The 20214-nt window shown below is 45.1% G+C and overlaps 4 protein-coding genes across 4 annotated transcripts; 3 read left to right on the top strand and 1 right to left on the bottom strand.

Moving 5' to 3' along the window:
* Positions 1-517: 517 nt before the first annotated feature.
* Positions 518-967, bottom strand: LOC124661458 (16.9 kDa class I heat shock protein 1-like). The gene has a single exon (XM_047199314.1). It carries the CDS (start codon positions 965-967, stop codon positions 518-520), a length of 450 nt encoding a protein of 149 aa, XP_047055270.1.
* A 532-nt stretch (positions 968-1499) lies between these two features.
* On the top strand, positions 1500-1937 carry LOC124661459 (16.9 kDa class I heat shock protein 1-like). Its single transcript, XM_047199315.1, has one exon. The coding sequence runs from the start codon at positions 1500-1502 to the stop codon at positions 1935-1937; it is 438 nt and encodes a 145-aa protein (XP_047055271.1).
* Positions 1938-2794: 857 nt separating this feature from the next.
* Positions 2795-3250, top strand: LOC124661457 (16.9 kDa class I heat shock protein 1). The gene has a single exon (XM_047199312.1). It carries the CDS (start codon positions 2795-2797, stop codon positions 3248-3250), a length of 456 nt encoding a protein of 151 aa, XP_047055268.1.
* Positions 3251-11875: 8625 nt separating this feature from the next.
* Positions 11876-12959, top strand: LOC124664314 (16.9 kDa class I heat shock protein 1-like). Its single transcript, XM_047201861.1, has 2 exons — positions 11876-11959; positions 12507-12959. The coding sequence occupies exons 1-2, from the start codon at positions 11876-11878 to the stop codon at positions 12957-12959; spliced, it is 537 nt and encodes a 178-aa protein (XP_047057817.1).
* The last annotated feature ends 7255 nt before the right edge of the window (positions 12960-20214 follow it).

Below are 20214 nucleotides of genomic sequence, written 5' to 3'. Positions count from 1 at the left end.
CGATGATATTGTCCGAGTCAAACAACCCTACCGATCCACCATGTCCGCCACCACCGCCACTGTTCAACACGCCTCCGCCTACGAGATGGAGAGCTATATACTGCCCCCGCACGCTCGACAGCCACCGTTCTTCCACACAGTTTAGATGTGAAAAAACAACATCAAGTGCCAAACGGAAAAACTGGTCCAGGTAGTTAATTTTGTAACCAGATCTCATAAAATTATTTTTCTCCAAAGGTACAATCTTGCTAGATTTGGGAATCGATGCCACCGCTCACGCCTCAAAAATATTTCTTGCACAAGGTCAGAGTTTGCAAAGTATTAAGACCAAACAATTTGTTTTTATTTATTTTTCAGCAAACTGGAGCAGGCACACGAGTATATAGAACTGAAAGATACACAAGAGTTTGGTACACAACTACACAGAACTGAACACCGATGCGAAAAAAGGGAATTAACATGAGAAGCGGTAAATGGGTGTACTCGCACTCACACCGACCAAGCTGGTCCTTATCGCTCAACCAGAGATCTCGATGGCCTTCACCTCGGGCTTCTTGACCTCAGCCTTGGGCACGGTGACGGTGAGCACGCCGTTCTCCAGCCCGGCTTTCATCTCATCCACCTTGGTGTTCTCCGGGAGGCGGAAGCGCCTGACAAACTTGCCACTGCTGCGTTCGACGCGGTGCCACTTCTCGTTCTTATCCTCCTTCTCCTTGGTGCGCTCGCCGCTGACAACGAGCACGTTGCCATCCTCCACCTCCACCTTGACCTCCTCCTTCTTCACGCCAGGAAGATCCGCCTTGAACATGTGTGCCTCAGGGGTCTCCTTCCAGTCCATGCGAGCATTCGCGAAGGCGGTGGTGTCGGAATCCAACATCGCAGGGACGATGGAGCGGAAGGCTTCGAAGGGGTCAGCCCAGAGGTCGGCGAAGGGGTCGAACACACTGCTCCTTCTCACGATCGACATGGTTGGTGTGTTGCTTAGGTTTTTTAGAGGGGAAAATGAAGGGGTCGAAAAGATGTTGGCCACTCTTGCTAAATGTGATTTGCACTGGCTTGAGTTGAGATGGATTGGAATTGATGGGGAGGCGACGGGGTACTTATAATGTCGTGGGGTGCCGGTCGTGAAGCATCGCGAGTTCTCTCGAGTCGACGAGGGTTTGGTTCTGTTTTCCTTTCCAGCTCAGCGTTGCTTCTCTTTGTTTCTATTTTCAGCCCAGGAAGGAAGGGCCTACTGCGTTCTAGAGCACTCTCCAGCCTGCTGTCGGTGAGTGGACCTTGTCCTTTATGTCTGGAATGGACTGGTCCTGTGGAAAAACCAGAGATATCGAGGTGCTTCACGATTCACGAACTCCCGATCGCGCCATGCATCCTTCCCAAGTCTATAAAAAGAGCTGAAACCAAGAGAGAAGATCACAAATTCACACACAGCATAGCAACAAATACAAATCAGACACTCGCCATCATTTTCTCCGCGAAGGCTGAAACTGCAGCCAACGATGTCGATGGTTAGGCGCTGCCCCTTCACCGACCTCTGGGTCGACCCATTCGACGGCTTCTGCTCCATCGTTCCAGCATCTTGGGATTCCGAAACAGCCGGCTTTGCGAACGCTCGCATGGACTGGAAGGAGACGCCGGAGGCGCACGTCTTCAAGGCGGACCTTCCCGGCGTGAAGAAGGAGGAGGTCAAAGTTGAGGTGGAAGACCGCAACGTGCTCGTTGTCAGCGGCGAGCGTAGCAAGGAGAAGGAGGACAAAAAAGAAAAGTGGCACCGTGTGGAACGCAGCAGCGGCAAGTTCGTCAGGCGCTTCCAACTGCCGGAGAACACCAAGGTGGAGGATGTGAAGGCCGGGCTGGAGAACGGCGTGCTCACTGTCACTGTGCCCAAGGTTGAGGTCAAGAAGCCCGAGGTGAAGGCCATCGAGATCTCCGGCTAAATGTGTGCGTGTGATGATCAGTACCAGCTTGATTTGCGTGTTATTGTGGAGTGGTACTATGTACTTGTGTTTCCTTCCTTGGTCGCCACTGTGTACTGTGGACTACTACTGGTGTCTGGTATGGTGTGACCGTCTTCCAGTTCCCTGTAAGAAATAAAATCGTTTGAACTTAAGAGTGCGGTGCATACTCTTGTGCCAGGGGAAAAGGCACTTCTAGTTTCCTTCTGTTAGGGCATCTCCAGCGGCGCGACGTCGGCCCTTTTGGTCGAAATCGACCGCGCGTCCATTTGCGTCGGGGGTGGCTCCAGCGGCACGACGCATTTTTTTAGGACGAATCATTTTTTTAAAACATGAAACATAATTTACATACTTAAAACATAAAAAATAAACCTTTTTTTAGATGATTAGGACAGTTCCATGAACAAAAAAAAACATGAAGCACCAAATTCACATGGATTTTTTTTTAATCTAATTCTTGCTTGAGTCGATACTATTGGGTACATATAACATGTTGAAGTGTTGGATGTGAAGTATCTAGAGTTCTCTCCAGTCGATGAGCTAAATCTGTTTCCTTCTACGTTCTAGAGCACTCTGTTGTGTGCCGTTGGTGGGTGGGCCTATAATTTTGCTTGGATGCACATTTCCAGTACCCTGGGCTAGTCTAGAATCCCTTTCTAGAATAAGACATGGAGAAGCCAGAGGACTCCAGATGCATCACGAGAGCGCACGGTCCATACTCCTTGACAAAGCTATAAATAGACTGTCTCGCACTTCAGCTGACACCAACCGAGAATTGAGCGAATTCAGGTAGAGCATAGCATTCGATTAGAATCAATCGTAGCGCCAAGCCACCAACCATGTCGATCGTGAGGCGCAACAACGTGTTCGACCCCTTCTCCTTCGATCTCTGGGCTGATCCTTTCGACGCCTTCCGCTCCATCGTCCCGGCAGCTTCCGGCAACAGCGAGACGGCCGCGTTCGCCAACGCCCGCGTGGACTGGAAGGAGACCCCCGAGGCACATGTCTTCAAGGCCGATCTCCCCGGAGTGAAGAAGGAGGAGGTCAAGGTGGAGGTGGAGGATGGCAACGTGCTCGTTGTCAGCGGCGAGCGCAGCAGGGAGAAGGAGGACAAGAACGACAAGTGGCACCACGTCGAGCGTAGCAGCGGCAAGTTCGTCAGGCGCTTCCGCCTGCCGGAAAACGCCAAGGTGGAGGAGGTGAAGGCCGGGCTGGAGAACGGCGTGCTCACCGTCACTGTGCCCAAGGTTGAGGTCAAGAAGCCCGAGGTCAAGGCCATCGACATCTCTGGTTGAGCGTGTATGCGATGAGGATCATCTTGGCCGATGTCTGTGCGAGTACACCGATTTGCCGCCATTGTGTCCTGTTCGTGTGGAGTAGTTGTGTGCCGAACTCTTTTGTATCTTTCAGTTGTACTGGTGTGATCGTGTCTCAGTTTTTCGAAGAATAAATAAGAAACAAATCGTTTGGACTTGAGTGCGGTGCATAATTTGACAACATTAACAATGTGCAGGACGGCTTTCGAGTGTGGATTGTGATAACTAAGGAAAATGTCGCTCCGTGTTTCCTCAAACAGTTGATTGCTCTTGGTCAGATTCAGAAGTAGTAGCAACAGACAAGGATATACGCAATGAACAGTTTGTTAACAGAGCAAGATCACTAATCTGAAATTAGTTATTCCGTGCGTATTCAGATGTTGTACTACTTATAGTTGCCTACTCATCAGGACATCCTTTGATTTGTCAGCCATTTATGCAGCTGTCAGATAGCAGATACGGGCCCTGGTACAGCGGGATTCAGAGATCAGGCTGAGAATAGGAGCATAGGATCATGGGCTTCAGCCAGGATTAAAGTGAAGTGCATATACCAACGTAAGTTTAGCCACCTCTGAGGCAATAGCCCGCCCAGTGTAGGAGCCTCAGATCGGCGTCGTCTTTGACCCTTACATTATAAGTACCCCTAACTGGTGATTCACGGGAACTGCTGCAGCCCCTATTATTGAAGATATTTGCATTAAGGCGGCAGCGCGCGTTTAGAATAGTTGAATATATGTTCTGTTCTAGGAATGCTACTGTCGTCGCTCATGTTTTAGCTAGCTGACAGCTGAGTGTGGGCAACTGGGCATCAACCGAATATTGACTGGGGATGTAAGTTTTGTTAATTAATAAAGATTGCAGCAAAGTATTGTTATTTCCAACAAAATAATAAGTATACTCTTACTGTTCAAACAAAATTTTCAGCTTTTCCATCGTCGCAGTTTTTTCATCGGATATGTCAAACATAAGAAGGAAAACGTTGTAGCAGTTTGACAACACCCACGAGCAAATGTGTCTATACAATAGATCCTTACTTTGTCGTATCAAATCAACAAATGTGTCTATACAATAGATCCTTACTTTGTCGTATCAAATCACCAAGACCGCACATCGCGGGGATGAGCTTTGGGTTACAAGGACCTACTGTAACGCACCTTCTTTTGGCTGACGACAGTGTAGTGTATTTGGAGGCCAGCATAGAAAGTCTCTTGGCCCTGAGCAAGGTGCTGCAAGTTTATGAGGAGGGTTTTCGACAAACAGAAATCCTCAATTTAATTTGGGAAGGGACGCCAGGCTGACGCTAAGACTGAACTGAAGGTCAAAATTGGTATTGCTTGTGATGCCCTATCTACACTTAAATTTTTAAATCATATTTTCATTTTATTAGAATTTCATTTGAATAATTAAATCATTATTCCTAAATAAATTCAAATTCACAATGAAACTTAAAAGCAACATAGAACAAGGGGGATAACATAAAACAATCAACTAAAGCATGACATCATCATAGCATGATTTGAACCTTTAGTCTCGAGTAGTGGTAGTCGAGCCGAGCAACCTATAACCCTACTTAAGTAAGCTGATGAGCTCTTAAAATGTTCACTCTTTTACTTCCGCTAGTTGTTGAGATGTTTCAGGTAGAATATGAGGTTGACTGGTATCCTGACTAGACCGATGATTATATTGAAGAATTTATACACTTTTGGCTTGTAACAATAAGTATGTAATATCCAGAACTTTAATGTTTCTTTTGTACCACTAAGAGGGATGCAATATTTGCAGATAAGTACTTTCACAACTATTATATCGACGACTTACATACTACAACGTGCAGAATGCTCGATTCCCATCGATAGACGACAACAAAACAACCTGTGGAGAGGGGAGTTATGGACTGATGGACGTGGTGAGGGAGGACCCGGTTGCTTTTCAAGTTTTTTTTCACGGTTGCTTTCCAAATTATTTGTTAAAGGAAAATGAGGAGATATTTTGGTTTGTTTCTTCCCAAATTAGTTCAAATTCTGTGTTTGTAGTGATTGGATGGAGGTAAATAATATATTCATTGATTGATAGATAGGATAAATCTCCAAGTGCATGCATAGACAGAGAGAGGCTGGGCGATCGGGCGGTGTTGATTCTGTCAATGTTAAGTGGGTGTTTTTTTTTGGAAATTTACAATCATGTTTTCTCTAATGTTTGTCGTTTCAAATGATGCACGATTTACAATTACCATTTAATAATAATGATTTGGCGCAACTTTAAAAAAATTGACAACGAATTCTACATATTGTAACTAATTTCATTTTATATTTCAAAAATGAATGCAACCCAGAAAATATTTGGCACAGTCAGCTATTTCAATCTTGTTGGAGTTCAAAGAATCAAATCATGGGCTTAGCCGTTGTGCGCCACGTTGTCGTTAGCTTATTTTCCTTATTTGTATGGCGAAAAATGTTTTTATATATACTCTACTCTAATGTTATTTCTAACTAGCTATATAAAACATCATGACTCTCAAAATTTAGACTAAATTATCCACATAATGCTTATTTAATGATTATAAATGGATGTGGAACAAGATATTAACATTTCTATCCACCTTGCCATCACACATCCTTGCTCCTGGAATTTACTGTGTGAAGTGTGAATCCATAAGGGCTTCTCAAGGATTAACCAAATTGGCATGCCCTTTCGTTCATATCAAACTTCTTAAATAAACCTGAATCATGCGGCCAAACTATGATTGGGTTCATTTTTTTATGTAACTAAGACATGCATCCTTATCTACGGTTTTTCCCTAGATTAGAAAACATGGTGCGGATGTCATCTTTGTCAAATGATTAGGGCACTTCAATGAATTTCTGAAAAAACGCGACGAATAAAATTTACATGATTTGATTTCTCTTATACTGTATTGAGTCGAGACGATTGGGTACCTATATGGTGTTGAAATATTGGTGGTGAAGTATCTAGAGTTCTCTTCGGTCGATGAGCTAAATCTGTTTCCTTCTTTTTTATTCACCCTAGAAACGTCCTTCTACTTTCTAGATCACTCTCTCGTAGTCTTGTGTGCTATTGGTGGGTGCGCCGGTATTGCTTGTATGCACAATTCCTGCACCCAGGAACTTCCTGGGCTAGTCTAGACTGAGACGGGTGGTGAGGGCTCTTTCTAGAAGAAAACGTGAAAACCCAGAGAACTCCAGGTGCATCACGATTGAATGGCCCACACTCTTTGGAGAAGCTATAAATAGACTGCCTCCCACTTCAGCTGAAACTAACCGAAAAAAAAGTTAATTCAGATAGCGATTCAGATTTGAAACTTGCCAACAATTACCCCGCACAGAAACAGAAGTAGCTCCAGGCAACCGACGATGTCGATCATGAGGAGGAGCTGTTATTTCTCTGAGATTAACTAGAAGCAGATCAACATCGGTAGTACTGTATCTGTAAAGAATGTGTCCATGTATGTTCTGCGTGAGAGAGAGATCTAGAGGGAAAGACGACATACCAGGGAGAAGGAACCGGAAGGAGTGGTCATGGTGGCAACGGCATGAGGTCGAGCTGAGAGGGGTGGCGTTGGCGGAGCTTCCCGTCGGCACTGCACTAACCCTAATCGGTGGGTCGTCTGGTGGGGCGAGTGGCAGCTCAGGGCAACCTCGTACCTTGTGCCACTGGCCCCCACCACTCTATATAGTGCAGGCGACAGGGGCCCACCAACCAGCGAACGGTTGGGCGCCCCGATCAGGGCGCGGACGAGGTCAAGGGTCGTGCCGAGCCGTTGGGCTCAGTGCGGTGGAGATCAATCCTAACATTCTCCCCCTTGATCTCAACTTTTCTTTTAACTTTATACTTTCACTTTATTCGTTTCATTTTGGATCAGTCCATAGGGCATGTTTCATCATCACAGCTCTATTGCTGATAGAATCAGACAGCCACAATACACTTCTCTGTTTTGAAACAAATTCTTTTACTTTTGGGCCTCTTATGATCCAGGATAGGTAAGACTTTCCCTTAAACCCATGCCGGCTACGTGCTCCTTGAACACGCTGGGTGGTAAGCCTTTCGTTAGCGGATCCGCAAGCATATCTTTTGTCCTTATATGCTCGAGACTTATAGTTTGATCCTGGACCTTGTGTTTCACAACATAATACTTAACCTCAATTGGTTTCGTAGCTGTACTCGACTTGTTGTTGTGAGCATAAAATACTGCGAGCTCATTGTCGCAGTACATCTTTAGTGGTTTGTCAATACAATCTACCACTTTCAAGTCGGGTATGAATTTCTTTAACCATAATGCCTGCCCCGTGGCTTCATAACATGCTATAAATTCTGCATACATCGTGGATGATGCAACTATCGTCTGTTTGGAGCTACTCCACGAAATAGCTCCCCCTGCGAGGGTGAACAGATATCCAGATGTGGATTTTCTATCATCTTTATCCCCCGCAAAATCTGCATCTGAATACCCTCGTATCTCTAGGGAATCACTATGTTAGCATGTAGTTCTTTGTGCCTTTCACATAACGCAATGCCTTCTTTACCATTTTCCAGTGTTCATAACCTGGATTTTCTTGATATCTACCGAGTACTCCGGTGATAAATTCTAAGTCAGGGCGAGTGCACACTTGTGCATACTGTAGGCTTCCAATAGCCGAAGCATATGGAATCGCTTTCATTTGATCGAGCTCGTATTGATTTTGGGGACTTTGATGTTTCCCAAAACTGTCGCCCTTGACTATAGGGGCAGGTGTGGCACTGCACTTATGCATATTATACTTACTTAGAATCTTTTCTAAATAAGACTTTTGCGATAGTCCTAATACTCCATTGTTCCTATCTCGGTGAATTTCTATGCCCAAAACATATGACGCATCACCAAGATCTTTCATATCAAAATTTGAGGACAAGAACTTCTTTGTCTCTTGCAGTAGACTAACATCACTGCTGGCAAGCAGAATATCATCCACATACAAGATTAGGAAAATATATTTCCCACTTTTAAACTTTGCATAGACGCGATTGTCCTCAATATTTTCTTTAAATCCAAATCTCTTGATTGTTTCATTAAACTTTAGATACCACTATCTGGAGGCTTGCTTTAATCCATAAATGGATTTCTTTAGGCGGCATCCCATTTCTTCCTTGCCTTCCATGATAAAACCCTTGGGTTGTTTCATGTAGACATTTTCTTCTAAATCCCCGTTTAGAAATGCCGTCTTTACATCCATTTGATGCAACTTTAAATCAAAATGTGCAACTAGTGCCATGATGATTCTGAAGGAATCCTTACATGAGACCGAAGAAAATGTCTCATTGTAATATATCCCTTCTCTTTGTGTAAATCCTTTTGCCTCTAGAGGTGGCTGTTGATGCTCCCTTTCATGCTCAACAAATGGTTCATTCGGCTCCTGACGGACAGGTTCCGAATTTTCACTCATCGTTGTCATGGGTGGAGTCACAACAGGCGCTTGCACCACAATCGCAGGGATCGTCGGTACAGGTGCACATGGTAGCGCAAAAAATGGCTCCTGAGTCATCGGATTAGGTGCATGCACCCTCTTCTCCTCAAGATAAATTTCCGAGCTACCATGCTCCCCCTCATCATTTCTTCCTCTAAGAAGACAATATGTCTCGTTTCCAAAAACTTTGTGTATTTCTCTGGACAGTAGAAACGATAACCTTTTGACTTTTCAGGATAGCCAATAAAATGGCAGCTGACTGTTTTGGTATCTAACTTTACGATATTTGGATTCAATACTTTGGCCTCAGCAGGGCTCCCCCACACTTTCAGGTGGTTTAGAGAAGGCACTCTGCCTGTCCATAGCTCATACGACGTTTTGGGCACCGATTTGCTTGGTACTCTGTTTAGAATGTGAATAGCGTTTTTAACGCCTCAATCCACAATCCAAATGGTAGGGTGGAATAGCTCATCATACTGCGCACCATATCCATAAGGGTACAGTTGCGCCTTTCAGCTACCCCATTCTGCTGAGGTTCGCCCGGCATCGAGTACTGGGCGACTATTCCAGTCTCCTGTAGAAACCTTGCAAAAGGTCCAGGGACTTGGCCATATGGAGTATGTCGACCGTAGTACTCCCCTCCACGATCAGACGTGACTATCTTTATTCTTTTATCATGCTGATTTTCAACTTCAGCTTTGAATATTTTAAATTTATCCAACGCTTCTGTTCTTTCTTTTATTAGATAAATATAACCATATCGGGAGTAATCATCCGTGAATGTTATGAAAGAATCATAGCCATCCACACTTTTCACAGGAAATGGTCCACATATATCGGTGTGAATTATTTCTAGTGTTGCTGTGCTTCGATTTGCACCCTTTTTAATTTGCTTTACAAATTTTCCTTTAATGCAATCGATGCACTGTTCTATGTCTGAGAATTCTAATGGAGGAAGAATATCATTTTTAACGAATATTTCTATTCTCCCCCTCGAAATATGGCCTAAGCGACAGTGCCATAATTTCGATGATTCATCAGTTCTTTTTCTTTTCTTTTGTTGTTTGTCCGACACGGATACATTCTCATTCACATTACACACATACATCACCTTTTTCACGCAAGGACAATAAATAAATCTCATCATGGAGTAAAGCAACTCCACATAAGCATTATTACAACCATATGGCACACTCGCCATGTCCTTCATGTCCATGTGTACTTTTCTGTCACCAGTTGCTTCAGCAGCTGGGTCGCACATATCTTTGAAGAACCAGTGAACTGACTCTTTATTCTTTCAAGATACTCCCCTACGGAAGCACACTCTGCAATTGAGCTCACAATAGCGTTCTCAATTGTATTCTTTATAAATGGCACTTAGCTACCTTTTATTCTGCCATGCAGCATCATTATCTTTGTCATTTCTGACTGAATCTTTTGGTCTGACCGGCTGTGGGAACCCAGTCCACCTCAGCACAAATCGACCTTCTTTCTACATTCATTGTAGTTGTCACCTCTGAGGGTTGGAACATCCTTGATGCAGCTCATCAAGTGGTACCCACCTTTAAACCATAATGAAATGAGATCATAACAACAATTGCATGCAGTAATTCAACGTTGGTCAAAATTAGAACATACAACTGTTTGTGCAATTAAATCTATATCACCGTTGGGCAGAAATAGAGATAGATGCACCTCTTATTGCAAAAAATCACGATCATGTCATTAATAACGTTGGTCAAAAAATAACACAACCATAATTGTCACAATAATCACTTTAATCATTTCTTTAAAATTTTGATTATCACTTTTGCATTAAAATGCATCTTTAACTATTTGCAGCGGAAACTTTGAAGTCAAACTTTAAACTTTTCAGAAGCATCTCTGTTACTTTTTAATTTCCTAAAACAAATATCTCGTTGGTTCAATTTGCTCAGGAAAAAAACTTGACAAGAATGCTTCTTTCACTATTTGCAGCGGAAACTTTGACTTTAAACTATTAACTTTTAAACTTTTCAGAGGCATAAACTTTCACTCTTTAATTTCTGAGCAAATATTTCGTTGGTCATATTTATTCAGCAAAAACTAGACAAAAATTGGCCAAAAAACAGCCCAAAAATTGCCTAAAAAACCTCTGGAAAAACTGTTACTGTGCTGGCGTGGGCCCGCGGTCCACGCGGCCCGCACGCACCGAGCGGCACGCAGCCACGCGGCGCCCACGCTGCCGAAACCGCGGCACCGACGTGGCGGCCTGCCAACGCGGCCCGCACGCGGCTTGCTGCCGCGGCCTTTACGCGGCCCGGACGCGGCCTGAACGTGGCGGCCTGCCAACACGGCCGAAAAATAAGGCCCGCACGCGGCCTGTACGCTGTGCGGCCTGCCAGCGGCCCGCACACGGCTCGGCCACGTAGCCCGTACGCGGCCTGCCAGGGATGCGGCTAGGGTTATCATCCTGGCCGTTGATTTCGATCGGACGGCCGCCCTTTCAGATCGGGAGAACAAAACGCCCCCAACTGGCCGCCCGTGTTCAAGCCCTAATCATTTTCCCCCAGCCACCCTCTCTGCCCCCGCGCCTCCTCTCTGGCGGCTGGCGACGGCGCCTCCTCGCGCTACGCCCAGCTCGCCGGCGGCGGGTGGCGGCGGCCGGCGGCTCCCTGAGCCTCAGCACTGCCCTCTCTATCTCTTCTCCCGCACGATGGCGGCGGAGAGAACAAGGCCTCGAACGCCCGTGGCCGGTGCCACGCCGGCGACGGCGAGCCCACCTCGGCGGCGGCTCGTCCGGGGCCTCTTTATTTCTTTTCCTTTCCTCCTCACAAGAGGTCCTCGCGGGCGAGCTCCTCTCCCAGCACTCGGGCGGGGACGAGTTCCTCCCCCTTTTTTTTTTGTATCCTCCTCCACCAGATCCCGGCGCGGCGGCCAAGGAACGGAGGCAGGCGGTGGCGCCCCCCTGGTTTTCTTGCTGGTGTGTGCGTTCACCCGAGGGTGAGCGCACCGCCGTCAAGATAACCGGAGGCGGTGCCCTTTGCCAGCGACCACGAACGGCAGCAGCTGCTGCGTCGACGGTAAGGTCTGGTAAGATCTTTTCTTTGCCCCGTCTCGCAGCATCAGCAGCAAGAGAGGTTGCTCTTCTTCCCGGTGCCTCGGCATGCCGATGCGCATCGGGATCGAGAGGAGCGGCGCAGCCAAGAGGCGGCGCAGACTTTGCCGGCGAGCCTGGTGGTCTCGGCCGGTTAAACTTTTCTTTTCTTTGCCCTTTCTCGATCCGATCTAGCCATCTAGGGTTTGCATTTCTGTCGGGATCTCGAAGCGATACGTTTCTGTAATCTTTTCTACCGATTTAGATCTACAACTACGCTCTGATACCAATGTTATTTCTCTGAGATTAACTAGAAGCAGATCAACATCGGTAGTACTGTATCTGTAAAGAATGTGTCCATGTATGTTCTGCGTGAGAGAGAGATGGAGAGGGAAAGACGACGTACCAGGGAGAAGGAACCGGAAGGAGTGGTCATGGTGGCAACGTCATGAGGTCGAGCTGAGAGGGGTGGCGTTGGCGGAGCTTCCCGTCGGCACTGCACTAACCCTAATCGGTGGGTCGTCTGGTGGGGCGAGTGGCAGCTCAGGGCAACCTCGTACCTTGTGCCACTGGCCCCCACCACTCTATATAGTGCAGGCGACAGGGGCCCACCAACCAGCGAACGGTTGGGCGCTCCCGATCAGGGCGCGGACGAGGTCAAGGGGTCGTGCCAGAGCCGTTGGGCTCTGGTGCGGTGGAGATCAATCCTAACAGGAGCAACGTGTTCGACCCCTTCTCCCTGGACCTCTGGACTGACCCTTTCGACGCCTTTCGTTCAATCGTCCCGGCAGCCTCTGGCAACACAGAGATGGCCGCGTTCGCGAACGCCCGTGTGGACTGGAAGGAGACCCCCGAGGCCCATGTCTTCAAGGCGGATCTCCCCGGTGTGAAGAGGGAGGAGGTCAAGGTGGAGGTGGAGGATGGCAACCTGCTCGTTGTTAGCGGCGAGCGCAGCAGGGAGAAGGAGGTCAAGAACGACAAGTGGCACCACGTCGAGCGCAGTAGCAGCAAGTTCATCAGGCGCTTCCGCCTGCCGGAGAACGCCAAGGTGGAGGAGGTGAAGGCTGGGCTGAAGAATGGCGTGCTCACTGTCACCGTGCCCAAGGTTGAGGCCAAGAAGCCCGAGGTGAAGTCCATCGAGATCTCCGGCTAAAATGCATGCCGATTGGGACGTACACCCTTGATTTGCAGCAGTTGTGTCAGTGTTCTTTGGAGTTGCTGAAGAATGTTGTAGTTCTGTATCGAAGTGTTGTGTATCTTTCAGCTGTAAACGTGTGACCATGTTCCAGTATGCCGAACAATAAATAGGACATGGACTTTCATTGTACTTGTGTTGGGTAAATAATTTTGGAACTCTAACCTTGTGCATGAGATTTTTCGAAGTTTCGATTGTGAGAACTAATGAAAATGAGGCCCCATGTTTTCTCAAACAGTTGCTGCTCTTGGTTCCATTCAAAAAAAAAAAAGTAGCAGACACCAGAAATACGCAAAGAACTGCAGTTTGTTAACAGAGAAAGAGTAAGATCTGGAACTTGTGTGTACTAATATCTGTTCCAGTTTTTCCCCTCACTATTGAGTTGCCTGATTAGACTACATTAGTTCATCCTTCAATTAATCGGCCATTTCTGACACTTTAGAGAGCAGACAGCAGAGACACATACATGTCTGCATATGCTTTAGAGAGTTCAGACTGCGAAAGAGCATGGCAGCAAAGGCTTCACCCAGGAATAGCCTAAGCAAGTTTCTGTCGCCTATGAGGCAATAGCCGGCCCAGTGTATGGCCTAATCTTGGCTTCGTCCTTAACAGTACCGTCTTGGATGCATATACCCTTTTCACACCTATTTTCTTAAGAACATTAGTTGATGAACTTGAAAATTAATGTATAATTAAACTCTCGACTTTCTATCGACTAGAACCCCCGAACCACACCTCAACTAAATTTCCGAAGTCAGCGAACATTAACAAAACTTAGTCCTTTGAACATTCGTTAACGGAGGAGCACACAAACCTTGGAATTTCTCATTAGAGAATCATCTTCGGTATTTCAAATATCAAGGATCCATGTATAAATTTTTAGGGTATCCATTTTTGGTACTCCATCCGATCCATATTACTTGATGCTAAAATGAATATATCTATAACTAAAATGTGTAGATACATCTATATTAGCATCAAATAATATGAATCGGATTAGCATCAAATAATATGAATCGGATTAGCATCAAATACTATGAATCGTAGGGAGTATGGTCATTGAGTGAACTCTACGTCTCTACATGTGCAACATGTGATTCATGGCAAAAATTGATGTGCCCCCAAATTATTCATCTTTGTTAGGGCTGAAACTTTCAACAAAATTCAGAAATACGGAAGTATTACCTCAAATTTTAGGCCAAGTTCAAACTAAATTCGAAAAATAATAAATCAAGTAAAAATTCATAAATTAAATTAGCTTTCTATCGATCGAAACCTGAAAGAATTTTCCCAATTTCTTACATTTTGGATATTTCGGTGAGGTCAGAAAGTCCAATATGAAAATTTTGAACCGTGTAAATCTTGGTTTTTCTAAGCATCGAGAATCAACACCAAAACATAACTTTGATACAATTTTTCATTCAACAATAAATACAAAATTTAAATATACTTTTCAAAAATAATACACATATTTTCAAGTGCCTAAACCAAACCAGTTTCTTAAGTCTGGTTGAGCATATTTAAAAATGATGGGAATAGCTAACCGAAGTCGCCGCATCGCTTACCATTCCGTGCGGTGTGTTGTGATTAGAAAAGAAGCCGATGAACCTTCTTATGGATCTAATGCATCTTATCCCATCCATGACGAGAAAATGGCTGCATCGATGTTCACCCTAACCGTACCTTCCAGCGCAGAGCCCATTTGGCACTCGAAGATAGCTCACGCCTGTGGTTAGCATTTGGTTTGTATAGGTGAACAAGAATCATGTCAATATATGCATTTACCTTCGCAGCCAGAGATAGCGGATGTAGAAATCCTTCTTCCTCTCGAACTTTCTTCCATGCATCCCAAATGTGCCATACTACGACGGCACCCGTAGTGATCTGATTATCTGAGCTAGATCAAGGAACTCCAAAACCCAAGTTCTTTGTGAGATGAAAGAGTTCCTCCTGTGAACCTCGTGCAAACTTAATTCCTTGCCAAACTGCATTGGCATACTAACACAACAACAAACTATGCTCGACAGTCCCGTACTGATTGCAGAACACACATGCTGCCGATGCAAGTATATTCCGCTTCTGAAGTTGATGACCACATGGGAGGAAGTCGTGTGCTAACCTCCAAAGGGTGATGATAATTTTACCCGGATCCTTGTTTTCCCATAATTTTCTCCAAACCTTTGAATCTGCACTCTCTAGGGTTGTTGAAGAAGTTCCCTGGCCTGTGTTGCTTTTGTCAACAACGAAGCGATCTTCACGGGTAAAGGCCGATCTCACGGTGTATTGGCCGAAGCTGAGTTGGGGCCAAGACACGTGATCTTCTCCACCATGCCGGCTAATAGGCATGCGCAAAAGTTTTGAGTGGCTTATGCCGCCAAAGTTGGTTTTATTTCCGGTCTAGGGTGTTGGCCTTGACCCTGCTCTTAATCAGTAAAAATAGTTTTGAACCATGGGCTAACTTCTTTGTACCTCTCGTTGGAACATTTGGCCCATCAAGAAGCTTGACTTGCTTAATTGATGTGTGCAAGATTTCCTCCTCTCATGAAGACCAACATAGCCGGAACAATGGCAACAACTCATGTAATGTTAGCTCCCTTAGGTCTTAACTAGCAAAAGTGCCCGTGCATTACACCGGAGGAACGACTTCCGTACTCTAGGAATAGGGCGCTGGGTAGTGTGGCGTGTTGACAAAGACATCGAGGTGTAACCACGGATACGTAAAACTATGATGGGACCGCAAGCTTAATAATGATGAAAGATCCAAAGGGAAAGGTGAATCTGTACAAATATTGACTTCCGTGATAAATGGTAATCCTCATTCTAGTGCAAATAGATAGTTTAGCCTTACAATAATTTCTAATGTAGCAAAATAAATTAAATTACATGCTAGTTTTAACATGTCAACATTTCGCTAATATATTATATGTGCAATGCGACAAACCAAGCGTGCAAGTAGACCTCACACTTATAGGTACGCAACCATATGCATATGCATCTTGGTGTTTATTGTTGTCACGGATTCATGCAAAACAACTGATATATGCGGGAACCAATATCAAAATCATTATGCTATGGTGGAGTGAAGGTTGCAGACCTGACACCTGTCAGTTCGGCATGAGATGAGGCGTGGCTTGGGTACCTTCGCATCTCCATTCAACATAAAAATTACTTGCATCGTTGAGTTAGACGCCCCGGCCTGCACTCGCGAGAGCATCTCGTTGCACCCTTGCCGCATGTCGAAACACAGCTAGATCTCTTCGTTGCGGTCCCTGTCGGTGGCAGCCATATCAGCTCAACTATCCTAACAGAGTTAATATTGAGAATTCTGAACATCAAAAAGAGTAAAATCTCTTAGTGTAAAAAAGGGGCAAAATCTACAACGATTAGTTTTAGAGCTTTACATAAATTACTCCAGAGCACTGCATGTTTTCGCACAGATGTGTAGTCCTATACTTCTCTGTATCCTTTTTTTTCTAGGAACATACTTCTCCGCATCTGTCCCGTTGGTTCAGCTGAATCGAGGTTGGCCTGCACTGATGGGAATAAGACGATGTTGGGCCAGCGGAGGAAACTCCTGAGTCCTGACCAGGATGATTTTTTATCCTCGTGGCCGCGGACGGCAAGACCTCCAATCTTGTCCTCTCTACTTGCCTCCTTGAGCGCCTGCATCTTGTTCCCTTTGACACCAATGAAGAGGTGTAACTCTACAGATCGTGAAGGACTGCATGGATGCAAACTTCTTCTCTTTAGCAATAGATGTAGAAAAGCATCAGGAGTTGTGGCTGCTAGGAAAAAGTGAGTTTATCTGTGAGAGGGATGCAATTTTTTCAGCAGAGTAAATGAGTGGCCAATCAGCAGATGCCACTCGTGTTCTATCAAATCTGTACAAAATTAACCGAACGGAGGTTAGCAACACTGATTTAGCTCAACTCGTCGAGTTCAATTGCAGTCCATCAAGGTCCTCCGCGGCCGTAACCTCGATCTGTTCCGGTTCATGATTCGAAGGCGAGGACGGAGCTCGTGCGACGTCTGTGGGTTCGATTTGGGGAACGTGTGTTTCGGATGTGGCGCTGCTCGCACCAGGCCTTGTCGTCATCTCCATGTGAGCCCATAGCCGCCTCCTACATCTCCGCCAAGTCGGCGCTAAGGTCGACCGGCCCGGCGACGCTGTTTTCAGATCGAATCACACGAAGGTGCAAGTAAGCAGAGGAGATGCGGCCGGCCGGCCGCAGCGTGTCCACTTCAGATCGAATCACCAAGGCGAAAGTAGGTAGAGGAGATGCATCCGGCGGCACGGTGGTCAGAGTCGGTGGTGAGGCAGAGGTGCATGGAGGTGGGCGGGGGCGGATCTCGGCGCCGGGAGCAGAAACGGGTGCATGGTTTTCCTGGGCGTTGACGAATCGCTCGGCAGGAACTGTTTGGGCTGCTGGAGCCCAGGAAAACCACGCGACGGGCGGTCGGCAGGGGACTGTTTGGGCTGCTGCCTGCTGGAGCCCAGGACAACCACGCGACGGAGAGATCAAACTCTTTTTATGCAACCACTAAACAAATCGTTATGTAACATGGGCGGTGGCATTGCTCGTAAATTCAACTGAAAACAAAAGGTAATTTAAAAACGGACGAAAATTTTGGGGAGAAGCCTTACTTTCTTTATTAGTAGGTATAAAGAAATAGAAAATATTTTACCTTGCTTTTATGAAAATAAACCTTTTTAGTGGAAAACATCCATCACCATATAGTGCATGCTTTTTTTCTTGAATGGTCATTGAGCATTAGTTGTCAAACTTGAAAATTGAAGTATTAATTGTGGACTATCGATATAGGCAAAATCATCTTCTAGAACTTGAACCATCTCAACTAAATTAACAAAAAAGTTGAGGATGGCCAAAATTAGTTCCTAAAATAAGTTGAAATTTACAGTCCCTTGAATGTTTAGTTGACAAACTTTGGAATTGTTCATTAGAGAATCGTTTTCAAATGTACTTAAAATATGCATGATCCATGTCTAAATTTCAAGGTTATAATTTGCTGGCGTTACGATTGAGCCAAAATCTTCATTTTTATGTGCGTGAAATGTCATTCATGGCAAAACTTGTTGTGCTTTGGAATTATTCCTCTGGGTTAGTACCAAACTTCCAATTGAATTTCAAGAAACTAGCATGATAATCATTTGTTGATGCGGAACAAGACAAAATACAGATATAAAATTCAATTGTTCACGCAACGCCTCTTGCAGGGAAAATTTCATACTGTGAAGACGAAATACATTTGAGTCTGATGATCTCCAGAGGTAACTGAATAAATAGGTTTAGTGCTTCCCCAAAGTCATAATATAGAGGGTTGATTTAATATGATAGTAAACATGTGATGATGGATCTATGTTTTCCTGTAATGGATCAACCTTTGAAAGGACGAGATATCGCCTAAAGGGAGAGTAAATAGAAGTTTTAAAAACTATTACGGATTTGGCTTATAAGAATGCTGAATTAAACTAACGTTTATTTTACAAGCACAAAACATAAATATGATAGGCTCGACTAAGTGCAACAACAACAACAACAACAACTTAGATAAGAAAGATAGGCACAAGATATATATATATAGCACAAGTGATGCAAGATATAAGTACTTCAAACACGATGGCTATCACAAGGAAAGTAAACTCGGAAATAGAGATAACCGAAGTATGCGGAGACGAAGATGTATTCCCGTGTTCCTCCACACAAGGTGAGGTACGTCACGTTGCAGAGATGCGGGCTACCACGAAGGTCTCTCGAACGCGACGAAGGCTCACCTTCTTCTCTAAGCCAATTCCACGAAGGACAAAGACCTTTCCCTTATGTTTAGCTTTTGCTCCACTCCAGAGATGGCAAGATCCACAATAACTTCACAACCTCTACGAAGGAGAAGCCTGGGCATATTCACAATCTTCCACGAAGAAGTCACTGGAGCACCAACCGCCAAGCTAACTAGGAGGTCATCCTCCAAGAGTAACAAGCCCACGGTCTCTCACTCGAACTAATCGTAATGGAGAGATCAACACTATGCAAGGATGCAAAGCAAGAAAACCAAGAAAACTGCTCAAATCTTTCTCTCTCAAATACCACCAAAGCAACAAATGCTATGGTGAAATTAGAGAGGAAGAAAAATTGTGGAGCTCAACCAATGACTCCATGATCTAGATCCAAGAGGTTCCCCTCACTTAGAGGAGGATTTGTTTGGTGGGATTGTAGATCTAGTTCTCCTCTTCCGCAGCCCTCAAAAAGATGCTAATCATAGGAGGGAAAGGAGAGGAAGCAAGCTCAAGAGGTTCAACAATGGTTGCTAAAAACGTGCTCAAGAACCCTATGAACAATGGGGAAGAAGGCCCCTTTTATAGCCCATCAGAATACACCCAGCATGCCAAGCCAGATGCCGAAAATACGACAACTTGTGCATCCGGACTCCGATTTCGATGATCGTGGGATCGTTGGAATCACGACAACGAGCTCTACAATATTATGCATAGAAAAATCACAGTCCACCCATTGAGTAAAAAAACAATATAGAAGGTTTGGACTATCTATAAAAATCAAACCAGTAAAACCTTCAAACATGAAAACGCAGTAGAAGATGCATACAAATTCCGTTTTAAATGAGCTTGGACTTGTTGTAAATCTAGAAACAAGCTCGGGGACCTCTGTTATCACCAGAATTTGACCAAGTCAGAGGTGGGCCGTGATCGAAGATGGGTGTGAAGAAATATATATAGAAGAAGTATGTGAATCGGCCTTTTATACCAAGTTGGGCTTAATTGCCCGTGTATCTGTAACATATTAGATCGTATCTTAGTTTAGAGATAGAATCTTATTCGTGCACGGTTTGGTGCACGCCCGCATTAGAGAGTCCGCCGGACTATAAATATGTACCTAGGGTTTATGGAATAAACAACAACTCACGTTCAACCCCAAAAACAAACCAATCTCGGCGCATCGCCAACTCCTTCGTCTCGAGGGTTTCTATCAGGTAAGCGACATGCTGCCTAGATCGCATCTTGCGATCTAGGCAGCACAAGCCCCACGTTGTTCATGCGTTGCTCGTGCTGAAGCGTTTTTGATGGCGAGCAACGTAGTTATCATTAGATGTGTTAGGGTTAGCATTGTTCTTCGTTTAAGCATGCTTACGTAGTGCAACCCTTGCATATCTAGCCGCCCTCACGCCTATCTCGAGTGTG

This window comes from Lolium rigidum, chromosome 6 (assembly GCF_022539505.1).
Source record: "Lolium rigidum isolate FL_2022 chromosome 6, APGP_CSIRO_Lrig_0.1, whole genome shotgun sequence".
NCBI classification, from domain to species: Eukaryota; Viridiplantae; Streptophyta; class Magnoliopsida; order Poales; family Poaceae; genus Lolium; species Lolium rigidum.
The sequence above is the reverse complement of the archived record's forward strand: the minus strand, read 5'-3'. Positions and strand labels throughout refer to the sequence as shown.

Coding starts and splice junctions, on each gene's coding strand:
- LOC124661458 (XM_047199314.1), bottom strand. CDS start 967: ATGTCGATCGTGAGAAGGAGCAGTGTGTTCGACCCCTTCGCCGACCTC.
- LOC124661459 (XM_047199315.1), top strand. CDS start 1,500: ATGTCGATGGTTAGGCGCTGCCCCTTCACCGACCTCTGGGTCGACCCA.
- LOC124661457 (XM_047199312.1), top strand. CDS start 2,795: ATGTCGATCGTGAGGCGCAACAACGTGTTCGACCCCTTCTCCTTCGAT.
- LOC124664314 (XM_047201861.1), top strand. CDS start 11,876: ATGCCGATGCGCATCGGGATCGAGAGGAGCGGCGCAGCCAAGAGGCGG. Junction 11,960..12,506: donor GAGCCTGGTGGTCTCGGCCG/GTTAAACTTTTC, acceptor GGTGCGGTGGAG/ATCAATCCTAACAGGAGCAA.